At 45.4% G+C, this 15,052-nt stretch overlaps 1 protein-coding gene across 2 annotated transcripts in view; it reads right to left on the bottom strand.

Annotated features, from left to right (window-relative positions):
- Nucleotides 1-5,157: 5,157 nt before the first annotated feature.
- TBC1D20 (TBC1 domain family member 20) overlaps nucleotides 5,158-15,052 on the bottom strand; it is a 24,468-nt gene continuing 14,573 nt past the window's right edge. Inside the window, exons 3-8 of one of the 2 annotated variants that reach the window (XM_003802617.3) lie at nucleotides 13,290-13,370; nucleotides 9,044-9,230; nucleotides 8,486-8,587; nucleotides 6,863-7,004; nucleotides 5,754-5,941; nucleotides 5,158-5,516 (exon numbers count right to left, since the gene is read on the bottom strand). In XM_003802617.3, coding sequence (XP_003802665.1) covers nucleotides 5,261-5,516; nucleotides 5,754-5,941; nucleotides 6,863-7,004; nucleotides 8,486-8,587; nucleotides 9,044-9,230; nucleotides 13,290-13,370 — 956 coding nt within the window. In that variant the 3' untranslated portion in view covers nucleotides 5,158-5,260. The remainder of the gene's footprint in view (nucleotides 5,517-5,753; nucleotides 5,942-6,862; nucleotides 7,005-8,485; nucleotides 8,588-9,043; nucleotides 9,231-13,289; nucleotides 13,371-15,052) is intronic. The other variant, XM_023508496.1, reaches the window with a different exon arrangement.

Consider the following 15,052-nt stretch of genomic DNA (forward strand, 5'->3'; position numbering starts at 1 on the left):
TTCTCTGTTGTGATTTTTGCTGATGCCCAAGATTTAACCTTTTCTTTATCAATATATTTTTTTAAATGATGATACCTCGTAAGTCATAAGTGTCATGTTCAAGGCCAGCACTAGACTTTTTGCTGCTACTATAAAATATAAATAATACGAGTACTGTCTGCTAAATTCATGAAATAAATAAATAAATTACTTACCTAAATTATCTGAATAGCTGATTTGTTGACATCACTTGTTTAACTAGCACTAGCATGCAGTACAATGTGTATCTTCTGAGAGACAGTTACAAAATGTTTTTGTCATTGCCAATGCCAAAAAATGCCATTGTTCATTAAGTCTGAACAATGGTGGTCAAATTCTAACAACTGATCAACAGTGCGAACTTTGATAAGCAATTCTTGATAATCAGTTCTCAACAATTATTTGTTATTATTAAAGTTTAACATTATAAAATTAATAAAAATAATATAAAACTCATATCCTGGTGAAATAGCCACATGGCTGCCGAAAACCATATTCCCTTCTCATTTTCCCACCGTTCCCTAGCTTGTCGTGCATTCTTTCCAAAAATTGGGACTTTTTAAAAATGCTGTGGGGTGCTAGACAAATTGTTAAAAATTGGGACTGTCCCACCAAAAGTGAGATGTCTGGTCACCTTAGCTTAAGCCATTCTCTTGCCTCAGCCTCCCAAGTCCTGGGACTACAGGTGCCCACCATAATACCTGGTTATTTTTTTGTTGCAGTTGTCATTATTGTTTAGCTGGCCTGGGGCCGGGTTCACACCCACCAGCCTGGGTGTATGGGGCTGGTGCCCTACCCACTAAGCTATGGGCGGGCACCACCTGTTCTTTTTTTATTAAGCATTTTTTTTTTCTTTTTGAGACAGAGTCTCACTCTGTTACCCTAGGCTAGACTGCCATGCCATCAGCCGACCTCACAGCAACTTCAAACTCCTGAGTTTAAGCTATCCTGTCTGAGTTTCCAAAGTAGCTGGGACTATAGGCCCCTGCCACAATGCCCAACTAATTTTTCTATCTTTAATAGAGACAGAGTCAGTGTTCTTGTTCAGGATGGTCTCGAACTCTTGAACTCAGGAATCCTCCACCCTGGCCTCTCAGAGTGGTAGGATTATAGACATAAGCCACTGCCCTGGCCAGCAGATTCTATCATTCTTTTCATTCAACCATCAATTCCTAAGAACTGCCCCAGAATTTGCAGCTCAAAACAAACTACTGCTTGTGTTCTTCAGAGTTCTCTGGTGTGAGCTCCCAGAGACAGGCAGTGTCCTGGCCGACTCCAGGACCTGCAGGAGTGGACTCTGGTGGAGGACACAGACAGGAGGTGTAGCTCTGCACCCACTACCCAGCAGCTGGGAGTGTTCAGAGGATGTTGGAAAGCTTGGCAAGAACAGCTCTCACGGCTCCTCTATGGATGGAAATTACATGTGCAGGAAAAGCGTCCACATCCAGCTCTGGTTAGCTTCCAAATCCAAATGTATCCCCAGAACAATGTGTGAGAACTAGCCAACAGCACCCACCCCACGGCATCAATATGACAGTGAGTGTGGAAAAAACATGAACACAGACTCTGCGCTCACTTGGTAATAAGCAGACTTCTGTGACTTCTGAATAAGTATGTGGGAGTTTCTTGCCACACACCAAGCAACAATCAATTCTGCAGAGGACACCTGCTGGGCATCCTCCAATTCAACTAAATTCTGAAGCTATCTACCTGGAGATAGCTTCGGATACCATAGGTAGAAGGCTCAGTCCCACAAGGCTGTCCCCTCCTTCCCACCAGTTCCAAGTCCAGGCCTCCAGTATATCTGACCAGGAGACTTCAGTTGGGATTCCCACAGCTTCTCTCTTTAGGTTTGATTAATTTGCTACAGTAGCACACAGAACTCAGGATAACACATTTATTGGTTTATTACAAAGGATATTTTAAAGGATACAAACTAACAGCCAGATGAAAACATATAGGGAGAGGTCTGGAAGAAAGGTTCTGAACACAGAAGCTCCTATCCCCATGGGGTTGAGGTGCACCACCGTCCCAGCCCATGGATGAGTTTTTTGTTGTTGTTGTGATTGTCTTTTTTTTTTTTTCCCTCAAAGATGGGGTTCACTCTGACTCAGGTTGGTCTCAGACCTCTGAGATCAGGCCAATCCCTGAGTGCTTGGCCGCCCAAGAGTGCTAGGATTACAGGTGTGAGCCACCACACCTGGCCCATGGATGAGTTCTTGTTCACATTCCTATCAGCATCCCTATGTTCAGCCCTCTGGAAGCTTCCCAAACTCTGTCCTCTCAGGCCTTTCATGGAGACTTCATTGGATAGATGGAATGTGGAACCACAGACAAGTGTTGAAATGTGAGTGTGATCTAATATAGAGTGAGTGGGAAACCCAGCAAGGCTGTGTTCAGATCCTTCCTCCCAGGCATGGGGCAGGTATATCTGGCCCTCACTGGAAAGTCTTAAGACCCAGAGTCAAACTAGTGTCTTGCCCCAGGGCTGGTGAAAGGAGGGTAAGAGAAGGAGAGAGATTGATTGTTTTCTGAGGCCCGCAGTGCCCCAAGATTCTAACATGCTGGGAGTTATGATCCAGGAACCTTGGACAGAAACCAGTATATGTGTATCTCATAATATCATAGTGCCCCAGGCCAAGCTGGAGTGTGTAGACCAGACTTTTTGTTGTTGTTTCTGAGATAGAGTCTCACTATGTAGCCCTCAGTAGAGGGCTATGGCGTCACACGTCAAAGCAACCTCAAATTCTTGGGCTTAAGCGATTCTCTTGCCTCAGCCTCCCAAGTAGCTGGGACTATAGGTGCCTGCCACAACACCTGGCTACTTTTTTGTTGTAGTTGTCATTATTGTTTATAGCAGGCCAGGGCAGGGTTTGAACCTACCAGCCTTGATGTATGTGACCGGCACTCTGTTGAGCTATGGGCGCTGAGCCTAGACCACACTTTTTGAAGCTGAAATAGAAACAGCATGATTGCAGGTATTGCCCAGGATGTCCTGGCAAGTCAGGGCCAAGCAGGAATCCAGAGACCACAGCTCACTCCCAGGGCTCTGGTACAAAGTGGGGAGCCTCCTGGCCAGGTATCTAAGTCCACACTCTAAAAGTGGCGGGAAGGAAAGAATGATGGAAGAGGTGATCAGTACCACATATGGCTGTTTATTTCATACAGGGCTCTGTACAAAATATTTACATATATTCTTTACAGAATAAGTAAACCACCTGAAGGTAAGTAAATAATGCTTTCTTCTCAATGGCAGGGGAGAACCCTGGTGTCAGCAAAGCTATAAACTTTTTCCTTCTTAAGCCACAACATAAGCAAGTACTACTTGCTTCCTGGGACCCAAAGTGCTATGGCCTTGGGTCCCCCATCACATGCATCTCCTTTCCTCCTCCCCATCAATTCTGTCAGTATTTACCAACAGGCTTGAGTGCTGTGGCAGGAGGGGCAGGCTACTGCCACTGAAATGGTGACAAGGGGACAAATGTGCAGTGGGAGAGCTTGGAACATTCATCACATCCACCTCTGGGTCCTAGAAGAAACTCCTTTATGCTGATGAGTTCACCACTTTCTAAACTAATCAATCTACAACACATTCAGCCCAGGGAGGGCTTTGCTGTAGAGAATGGACCATCACTTTGAACCTTTTTTGGTTTTAAAGTGCTTAGTGTGACCTCTGGGCCTGCTGGCACCCTGGCATATGGAACATCCTTCCTGCTGCACCCAACCAGCATCGGGGAGATGTGGAGGTCTGGACACGGTGGGGTGGAGTGCTTCTGGCATGTTCACTTAAAGCAAATACCTGCCAGGAGAAAATAGTGCCCAGGAAAGACCAGGAAAATAAAAGTACATGGCTGCTTCATACTTAATATATCCCAATTCTTTAAAGCAGCAAAAGGCACTTTTTTTTTTTTTTTAAGCCAGAGTTAATTGGAAAAAAACCTGGCTTTGCTTCAGGAAAGCTGTCCCAGAAGAACAAGTGACTGCCCATGCTCCTTGAGGCCTGCAGAATCCGTGGGGAAGCTTGGGGAGGTGGGCTGGCTGTTCCAGATTCCTGCCAAGCTCTTCAGACTACAGTCTGTCCCTTTCTGGGTGCCGGCAGGTTTCCAATGACATTTCCAACCAGTAGGGAGAGACTAGCAGTTGAGGAGATAAATCAGATCCCAGAAATAATGCCAAGGTAGCAAGTGGGTGCCTATTTGGAAGTAGGAGGGTGATTTGAGGAAAACAGGAAGGAAGCCAGTCAGAAAGTGGGCACTTCGGAAGCATGGGGCTCTTTACAAACAGTAATGCTGGCTAAAGCAAAGTGTTAAACAATTGGGTAAAAGTAAACTTCAGGATCTTAGAAGCTCATCTTTCTGATGAGAACTCTTTTTTCCGTGAAGGAAGTATTATTTTTAAAATGAGGGTCCTTTATATATTGGGTGTATATAATTCTAAAAATAGTAAAAGTATCTTTTAAAGCAATGACAAAGGCACCTCTTGGGTGCAGGACATAAGTACGAGAGGGACGCTACCTAACAAATGTAATGTTGTATCCCAGTTGTTTGTGTACTCACATTATTCTGAAATTAAAAAAGAAAAGAAAAAGGCAGGCAAAACCAGTCTAGGCCTAGTACTTAAAAACTAAAATTCCTTCTTGTTTGACTGGAAATGCCCATGCACTTTCTAGCCTAAACATAGGTAGGATTTAACCAGTAACCTGACATTTGTCTCTTTGATTTCTGACCAGCTAACAGACCTGTTCATAAGAGGGGCCAATAGTATTCCCAGGCTAGAGTCCTCTGCTATCTTGCTTTTGTTCCAAATCCCAGCTTCTCTGTTGGTGCCCCTTGCTTCTTAGTCCACCTGAAGCAGACAGGAGTGACAAGGAAGGCATCCCATGGTCCAGCTAACTTTCTACTGGGCAGCCAGGAGGTTCCCAGTCACCAGGGTGCAGCAAGTTCCAAAGGCAGCTGGGAGCTAAAGAAACCCGTTCCCTCCAATCCAAGGGGAGGCGGCACAGAGCCCACTCTGAAGTCCAGTGGGAGGTGAGTAAGAGTCCTGTGCCCAGGCCCTCAGTGTCATGTAGGCTCTGCTAATGGCCTCTGAAGCAAAGGCAAACAAGGACAGGCAGGGAAGGGTGGCAGGAATAGAAGACCCTTGACAGAAACCCTTTTAATAAAGGAAATTCCACCTCCTCCCAAACCTTCCCTGGAAGGGTGAGGCCTGAATGTCATGTGAGAGGAAGTATCTTCTCTGGCATTCAGGGAAACAGCTGCAGCTGAAACTTAGGGGCCCATTCCAGGGCACTTTTCACCACGGCTAGGGCAGCTGCTCCAAGCGCCACTGTCAGCCCCATCACTGCCAGTTTCACAAAGCGGTTGGTCCTTGGTTTGGTCAGGACATCTTTTGTTCGATCTTCAGACCGCAGAAGTCCCCGGAACCGCTGCCGCAGCACCATGTCAGGCCTCTGCTGGGCTGATGCCAGCTCAAAGTCTTTGAAGGTAGAGGCTGCCGTTCTGCAGGGAAGGAGACAGAAAGAAGAAAATGAAGGGAGAGAAGGAAAGAACAACTACACTGAACAGGCTGAGGATAGTGCTAACCATTGCTCAGAAAGTTCTTCTTGATAAAGGCCTGTTGAGTTATAAGCAATGACCTGCTTATATGACCCGCTGACGTCTCTGGAAACATGCCCTTAGCCCTGTGGCCCACCAGACTCCCCACCCCAGCTCAACCAGTGGACCAGCCTCACTCACCTCTCAGCTTGCTGTTGGGCAACTGCCTCCCGAGCAAGTTCGGACGGGGGAAACTGAACAAAGAGGTCTCCTGCTCTGCTGATCAGGGTCTCGTAGGGCAGGTCCTGAGGGATCTGGGACAACAGGTGGTGAACTGAGGCCATGTCACAGTCGCAGTCCAGGACTTCCTGCTCACGATGCAAAACGATCTGCAGGAAGGGAGGCAGGCCTCACATCAGAGAACAGGCTCGCAGGGCCTGGACCACACCCACTCCCTTCACCATAGAGATAAACTGAAACTGGTAATGGACAGCACTCAGCCCAAATGTTCAACAGACTCTTGCATCCATGGAGGAAGTAACAACGTACACATTCTCAGAGCTGTTCCTAGGCCTGGCCCTTCCTGTGAGAGGCAAACTTCTACCCTGTGATGTGAAATGCTGACAAATTAATTATAATCTAAGTCCTTCCAGGCACATCTGCCCGCTCAAGTGTCCCCCAAAGTCCTCAAAGAAATGAAGGAGATGCTTTTAGGAGTAAGAAAAGGAGAGGGATTATTGGGAAATTCCTGGAGCTCCAGCACAGAAGAAATAGGAAAAAGAATGGTCTTGCTCCCTTTAAATGTCTTCCTCTAACTGAGTCCACAAATCCACAGCTCCTGAAGGGACCAGTGATGACCTTCCAAGTCTCCATCTTCACTCCCTCATTCAGGCCCTTCCTCTATCCTCTAGCACAAGCCATCTCATTTTTCTAGCATAACACTAGGTCTCTTCTTAAACCTGGAGTTGGCAGTTTGTACTAATGACTGTTTTCCAAACTGTGTTCCTCAGCTGAACATCTTCCAAGAGATGTCAACAGGAACTCTTGACAATTTACACATATAGTAGCATTTCAAAGGTTCAGATGAGTCACACAGTAGATAAATTGGTTTAACTTTGTTTGATCAGCATTTCCCAACTTATTTTCTTCATGACACACCCTTAACATTGCACAGAATGGGGTCCAGGGACACTAGACTTAGGAAATATTTTCTGCATCTTTTTTATAACCACCAGGTTTCCCTCAGGGAAAGAAATCAAGCTGGGATAGGCGATAGTGAGCCTAATTGCTGGCTCATGGCCTGTACCTACCACAGCTGCAAAGTAAATGGGCATCAGGGGGTGGCAGGCCAGGAAGAAGTCGTATAACCGCACAACGTGCCTGAAGTCAGACAGGACATGCCCAAACCAGGTGATGAGCCAGCTGAGGGCAAAGATGGTCCCCACCTCAGCACTAGGAGAGCAAAGGAAATCCAGACGTTAGGTTCCCTTCTGGGTCACCGCTTCCCTCTCTCTGGGCCTTCATTCTCCTCAGTGCCGGTGAAAAGGAAGCATTTGGAAAACAGGTGTTCTAAAAAGGTTGGCCACCTAGGAATTTGGTATCTTCTCCATACAAAATACAAAGTCTTCAACTCTAATACCACGACAGGGGCCTGGCTGCCTTATCTCACTGGGAGCCCTCCTAATGGCCAAAATGTCAGAGAACTATGATTTTCCATCTGAGATAGCCTTACCCCTTTTAGGGGCAAAGGCACAAATTCCCAGACTTGAAAACATGAGCATGTGAATTTTTCAGTTAGAGCACTGAAATGCCTTAAGACACTTAAGACACAACCATTATTTAAAAAAACAAAAAACAATTGAGGCAAGAACACATTTCCAACTAAAAAGAGGAGGATCACGCCTGTAGTCGTAGCGCTGTGGGAGGCCGAGATGGGTGGATTGTTTGAGCTCAGAGGTTTGAGAGACCAGCATGAGCCATGAGCTGGAGTGAATCAGAGACCCTGTCTCTGCTAAAAAAAAAAAGCTGGGCATTGTGGTGGGTGCCTGTAATCCCAGCTAATTGGGAGGCAAAGGGCAAGACAATCGCTAAAGGAAGAAAGGAAAAAAAAATTTAAACAAAAAAAAACCCTTCAATGAGTGAAAGCCAACTGAAATTGAAAGCAAAATTAAAAAAAAAAAAAAAAAGAGAAGGAAAAAAAATCATAAGATTTGCAAAGAAATATTTCTTCTCTTTGGTATTTGGGAAATTAAAAACCCCACAGATGGCCTTTCCCTTCTCGCCTCTAGAGCCTGTAGGAATCTGTATTTCTCTTGTAGGAATGACTTCAAAGTTGGCCAGGTGGCTCACACCTGTAATCCCAGCAGTCTGGGAGGTGGAAGTAAGAGGACAGCTTGTGGTCAGGAGCTTAAGAACAGCCTGAGCAAAGTGAGACCTCAGTTCTACTAAAACCAGAAAATAATTAGCTGGGCATAGTGGTGTACATATGTAGTCCTAGCTGCTCAAGGAGTCTTAGGCAGGAGGACTGCTTGAATCTAGGAGTTTGAGGTTGCTATGAGCTAGGCTGAGGCCATGACACTCCACTGGTAACAGTGAGACTATTAAAACAAAATAAACAAAAAAATACCCTAAAGTCTACCATGTGATACTTACCTTATCCACCTCCCCCCCATTAAATGTAAACTCCTCAAGGCATGGGCTATGCGTTATCCTTGTATCCCCAAAAGAATACAGTACCCAAAAAAGACCTCCAGGACCGTACAGAACTGAATTACCAAGATCACTGGTGACTGGAAAGAACAACTTGGAAGAACTTAACACTACACATAAGATAGTATCACTGAACTAGACTTATGAGGAAGAAACGACTGGGAGAGTTTGCAGTGTAGAGTGTGTGTGAGTGTATGTACACATAAATGTAGACACAGACTTACCTCTGCATGAAGTCATGGAGCTCTGGATTCACCCGGTCAATGATGGGCATCAGATAGTTTAATATATGCTTGGTGTTGTCCATTGTTGGATCCATAAAATCCCTGGAGGAAGATAATTCAATGAGCTTGTTCAGACCAACCACTTAGATCAGGGCTGGTGAGTCAAGAAGGCTCAGACTATTGAAAAAAACTGATTAGAAAATGGGCTGACAAGTTATCCCAAGGGGGCTTGAGGCATGCTACCCATCTTCTTTTTTTTTTTTTTTTAAGACAGAGCCTCAAGCTGTCCCCCTGGGTAGAGTGCTGTGGCATCACAGCTCACAGCAACCTCCAACTCCTGGCTCATGCGAGTTTCCTGCCTCAGCCTCCCAAGTAGCTAGGACCACAGGTGCTCGCCACAACATCTGGCTATTTTTTGGTTGCAGCCGTCATTGTTGTTTGGCGGGCCCAGGCTGTGGATTCAAACCCACCAACTTAGGTGTATGTGGCTGGTGCCTTAGCCACTTGAGCCACAGGCGCTGAGCCTACCCATCTTCTTATGATCCTCTGCACTGGTACCTGAGGTGGTGGGTAGACAATTTTTCTACCAGGGATGTTGCCAGCCTCTCGCCTACCACCAGCAGAAATGTGACCACGATGTCATGGTAGCCCTGGTAGTAGTGCAGCTGAGGGTTGCGCTCCAAGATGAGAAGGATGATGTCGATCAGTTCTTCCTGGAGCCCTTCTCTCTGTTTGTCTGGCATGCCTGGGGAAAGGAAAGGAGAGATGTATTTGAACTTGGCAGCAGCCTACTAACAAGGCTAGGAAGAAGGCCAACAATGGATTTTCAGAGATAGTGTCCAATATAAGAAGATGAATTACAAACCATTTGGCAACGCATATCAAGATCCACATGTGGTTGATACCACCTGGCACACAGGAAGGTGTCAGCAACTAGCAACCTTACAGTGGGGGAACCTGGAGACAACATCTTAACCAAGTCCTCGCAGTTGACAGTGATGATAATGGAGTCCAGACAGCAAGCACCTCCTCACGTGACACACTGACTCAGTGTCATGTTTGCAGAATTTCTACCTACAGAGCACAAGCCTGAATCTCCTACTAAGGAAACTAGATAAACCCATTGAAAGGGAAATTTAGGAACTATTTCAGGTTAAAGGAAGCTAAAGAGATATGATGACTGAGAAATGTATGAATTTGTATTTTTTTCTATAAAGGACATTAGTAGGATAAATGGTGAAATCTGAATAAAATCTGTGAATTAATTATGTAACAGTATTTTTCTTTCTTTCTTTTTTTTTTTTTTAAGAGACAGAGTCTCACTTTGTCACCCTTGGTAGAGTGCTGTTGCATCACAGCTCACAGCAACCCCCAGCTCTTGGGCTTAGCAATTCTTTTGCCTCAGCCTCCTAAGTAGCTGGGACTACAGGCACCCGCCACAACACCCAGCTATTTTTTTACTGCAGTTTGGCCGGAGCCAGGTTCAAACCCGCCATCCTCAGTATATGGGGCTGGCACCCTACTCACTGAGCCACAAGCGCTGCCTGGGTAACAGTATTTTTTAATGCTGTTACTGATTTTAATAAGTGCACTATGATTATGAAAGAGACTTATCTTTAGGAAACATATCCTGGGCAGCGTGGTGGTTCATGCCTGTGATCCTAGCTCTCTGGGAGGCTGAGGCAGGTATATAACTTGAGTTTAGGAATTTGAGATCACCTAAACAAGATCAAGACTCTGGTCTCTTCTAAAAATAAAAAAACTAGCCAGGCATCGTGGCAAGTGCCTGTAGTCCTGATTGGGAGGATGAGACAAGAGGATCGTTTGAGCCCAGACGTTTGAGGTTGCTGTGAGCTATGATGCCATAGCACTCTACTCAGGGCCATAGAGTGAGACTCTGCCTCAAAAAAAAGAAAAGAAAAGCAAGCAAGCAAGAAATATATCTGGAAATATTTAGGGCACAAAGGGTGCCAATTACTCTAAAATAGTTCAGAAAAGAATTTATATATGTGTATATGGAGAAAAAAAGAAAGCAGTTAATAAAGCAAATACAGTACAATGTTAATATGCAAGGAAATCTGTATAAAAGGTACCTGGGGAATTCTTTGTCCTATTTTTGCAACTTTTTATTTTTTTGGATAAGTGTGAAATTATATAAAAATAAAAAAATTCGCCAGGCATGGTAGCTCTATAGTGTTTGGGAGGCCAAAGTGGGAGGATAGCTCAAAGCCAGTTCAGGACCTACTTGGGCAAAACAGTGAGACTCCATCTCTACAAAAAGTAAAATTAGCTGGGTTTAGTGGTATATCCCTGTAGTTCCAGCTACTTGGGAAGCTGAGGTAGGTGCCTGCCCCCAGGAGTTTGAAGTTGCAGTGAGCTATGATGAGGCCACTGCACTCTAGCCTACGCAACAGAGTAAGACTGACTTAAGACGTAAAAAAAGGAGGAAAAAGGAAAAGAAAGTAATGAGAGTAAAAATTAAATCTTGTTTGAATTTTTACTTTAATAGTGGCCAATCAAGCCCATAAGAACATGGATGGGAAAAGAATATGAGGACTACATGGAAAGTCCACCCCATATATAAAGAATATCATAGACTTTATGTAAGTGAAAAAGAAATAAAGGGTTCATAGGGAAAATTGGTTACCTAGGGAAAAAATGGGAGGCATCAGTCCTGGATGGTATCATCTAAACCAGCAGGATAGCAAAAAGGTACCCAACCATGGCATATGCTTTTTTTTTTTAAAATAATATTTATTTTTTGTCTTTTATTTATTTATTTTTGCAGTTTTTGGCCAGGGCTGGGTTTGAACCCTCTGGCATATGGGGCCAGTGCCCTACTCCTTTGAACCACAGGCACCACCCATGGCACATGCTTTTATCAAACCAAGTTGGGGCTAGGTGCCGTGGCTCATGCCTATAATCTTAACAGTCTGGGAGGCTGAAGCCAGTAGACTGCTTGAGCTCAGCAGTTCAAGACCAGCCTGAGTAAAGAGTGAGAACCTGATTCTTTTAAAAATAGAAAAAATGAGCCATGTTGTGGCAGGTGCCTGTAGTCCCAGCTACTCAGGATGCCATGGCAGTCTACCCAGGACAACAGAGTAAGCCTCTGTCTGAAAAAAAAAGAAAAAGGCTGGGTGCAGTGGCCCACACCTGTAATTCTAGCACTCTGGGAGGCCGAGGTAGGTGGACTGCTTGAACTCACAAGTTCAAGATCAGCCCGAGCAAGAGGGAGACCCTGTCTTTATTATGTATTTATTTTTTTGATACAGAGCCCCAAGCTGTCACCCTGAGTAGAGTGCTGTGGCATCATAGCAACCTCCAACTCCTGAGCTTAAGGGATTCCCTTGACTCAGCCTCCTAAATAGCTGGGACTACCGCTTGGCTATTTTTTAGATGTAGTTGTCATTGTTGTTTGGCAGGCCTGGACTGGATTTGAACGCTCTAGTTCTGGTATATGTGGCTGGTGTCTTAGCTGCTTAAGCACTGAGCTGAGACCCTGTCTTTAAAAATAGGTGGGTGCCTGTAGTCCCAGCTACTCAGAAGGCTGAGGCAAGATGATTGCTTGAGCCCAGGAGTTTGAGGTTGCTGCGAGCTATGATGCCACAGCATGCTACCCAGGGTAACAAAGTGAAACTCTGTCTCAGAAAAGGGCAGCACCCATAGCTCAGCCAGTCACATACACCTAGGCTGGAGGGTTCAAACCTAGTCCAGGCCAGCTAAACAACAATGACAACTGCAACAACAACAAAAATAGCTGGGTGTTGTGGTGGGCGCCTGTAGTCCCAGCTACTTGGGAGGCTGAGGCAAGATAATTGCTTAAGCCCAAGAGTTTGAGGTTGCTGTGAGCTGTGATACCATAGCCCTCTACTGAGGTCGACATAGTGACACTCTGTCTCAAAAAACCCCCCAAAACCCCAAGCCAAGTTGACAGATTACTGGCTATAAGGGAATCACCAGTGTCTCTCCCGGGAGCAAAGATGTAAGCAAGAGAGAAGGTCTTTTATCAGACAAAACCCAAGCCAGGGCAGGGTTTCAGAAGAGTCAAACAATGGTTTGGAGGCTAATTTTCTTTAGCGATTCTCCACAGACATAAAAGGTGGAGCTTCTAGGGGAAGAGAAATAGGTCATACATGTGAGGTTTGTTGCCTAGTTTCCTTCCTTTTGAAAATGGAAAGAGTCAGTCTTCTCTTTCTTCCTGGGAATGGGACAGCAGTTTTAGGAATATATTCTTTTTTTTAGCCAGGGCTGGGTTTAACCCACCACCTCTGGCACATGGGGCCCACGTACCCTTTTGAGCCACAGGCACCACCCACAAATACATTTTTTTTTTGAGACAGAGTCTCACTATGTTGCCCTTGGTAGAGTGCCATGGCATCACAGCTCACAGCAACCTCAAACTCTTGGGCTTAAGCAATTCTCTTGCCTCAGCCTTTCAAGTAGCTGGAAATATAGGCGCCTGCCACAACACCTGGCTATTTTTTGTTGCAGTTGTCACTGCTGTTTAGCTGACCTGGGCTGGGTTTGAACCCGCCAGCCTCGGTGTATGTGGCTGGCGCCATAACCACTGTGCTACGGGTGCCAAGCCAGGGGGAAATTATTTTCGGTTTGGGCTTTCCCAGTGGGGGTCTGAAAATGAACAGCTGACAAAAGAAAGACTTAGCAAATTGGGAGTACCAAAGGTCCCTGACGAGGTGGTGTCCTGCTGAGATGAAAATTTCCAGGGACTGGCAAGTGTCAACTCAAGAAAGTGCATATGGAACAGACTCTATTCAAATATGGCAAAACTGGGAGAGCTTCTCACCAGGAGGGAACCGCCGTAAAGACCGCCTGACGTCCAGCAACACTTGCTGGTAGTCCTTGCTCATCTGGCGTAGGTTCTCCCCTATTGGAGAAAAAGGAATACGTTACTGCAAGAATGTCTGAGAAGCCAGATCAGAAGCAAACATTCTGGGATGACATCAAAGGCCTGGAGACCCATGGCAGCTGTTTTTGAAAGAGGACATGACTCAAGACACAACATCTGGAAAGGAATCCCTCGTTCAGTTCCAAACACATACCATTTCCTGCAAGTCATGATGATCCTAAGAGAAAGAACAGATTGCCCAGAGGTAATGCAAATGCAGTGAGGTGGGGAGAACAGCAGAGACGTCCAGAGCCAGGGGCCTGGTAAGGCTACAACTATGCATCGCTGCCCTGAATTTCAGTGTCCAAGTTGCAAAAATGAGGATATTTCCTTCATGTACCTCTTGGGTTACTATAATAATCAAATAAAATCATGAGGCCAGGTGCAGTGGCTCACTCCTGTAATTCCAGCACTCTGGGAGGCTGAGTCAGGTGGAATCCCTGAGCTCACGAGTTTGAGAGCAGCCTAAGCTAGTGCGAGACCCCATCTCTAAAAATAACCAGGCATTGTGGCAGGCACCTATAGTCTCAGCTACTTGGGAGACTGAGGCAAGAGAATTGCTTGAGCCCAAGAGTCTGAGGTTGCTGTAAGCTATGATGCCACAGCACTCTACTGAGGGTGAAAGACTAAGACTCTATCTCAAAAGAAAACCACAAAGAAATAAAATCATGAATGTGGAAACCACAGATCACTGAAGAAAATCCCAACATCTACAAAACTGTGGGAGCACTGACCAGTTCAGAAAGAAACCTTCAGATACATTCAAATAAATAAGAACCTAACATCTCTTGACCCTAAAATTCTAAAACCTTGAAGACACTATGAACAAGAGACAATACTTGTGTTCAGGTGCTAAGCACAATACAGTGTAGGAGTAAGGAGTCAGTCTCTAGCTGTTACATATGTAACAAGTATACAATTTCCTCAACCCAAACCAAGTGCTATATAATAAGCATATATTTCCTTCACAACTCAAATCAAAAGCTGTCAGAGGAGCCTATGCAATACTTCTTCACACACAGACTCATCTTATAAAAAGAGATAAGAAATTTGGAATGTGATAGAGAACATCCTCTCAGGATTGAGAATATGAATATGGCTATGCCTTTGCCTTCCAACAAAAAGCTGACTGCTCTGAAGCAGCCAGTTCCAAGGATAATAATAAGTGGCAGCTCAACTCCTACTCAATGGCACCATGACATAGTGAACTTTATAGCGGCAGAGATCCTATTTTTTTTGTTTGTTTGTTTGAGACAGAGCTTCAAGCTGTCACCCTGGGTACAGTGTCATGGTGTCACAGCTCACAGCAACCGCAAACTCTTGGGCTTAAGAGATTCTCTTCCCTCAGCCTTCCAAGTAGCTGGGACTACAGGCGCCCGCCACAATGCCCAGCTATTTTTTTTTTATTGCAGTTGTTGTTTACTGACCCGGGCTGGGTTCAAACCTGCCAGCCTGGGTGTATGTGGCCAGCACCCCACCCACTTAGCTTCAGGCACGGCCCAGAGATCCTATTTTTTTTTTGAGACAAAGCCTCAAGCTGTCCCCCTGGGTAGAGTGCTGTGGCATCACAGCTCACAACAACCTCCAACTCCTGGGCTCAAGCAAGTCTTCTGCCTCTGCCTCCCAAGTAGCTGGGACCACAGGTGCCCACCACAATGCCC

Source organism: Otolemur garnettii, unplaced genomic scaffold, assembly GCF_000181295.1.
Source record: "Otolemur garnettii isolate 467f Iridium unplaced genomic scaffold, OtoGar3 scaffold00251, whole genome shotgun sequence".
In the NCBI taxonomy this organism is placed as follows: Eukaryota; Metazoa; Chordata; class Mammalia; order Primates; family Galagidae; genus Otolemur; species Otolemur garnettii.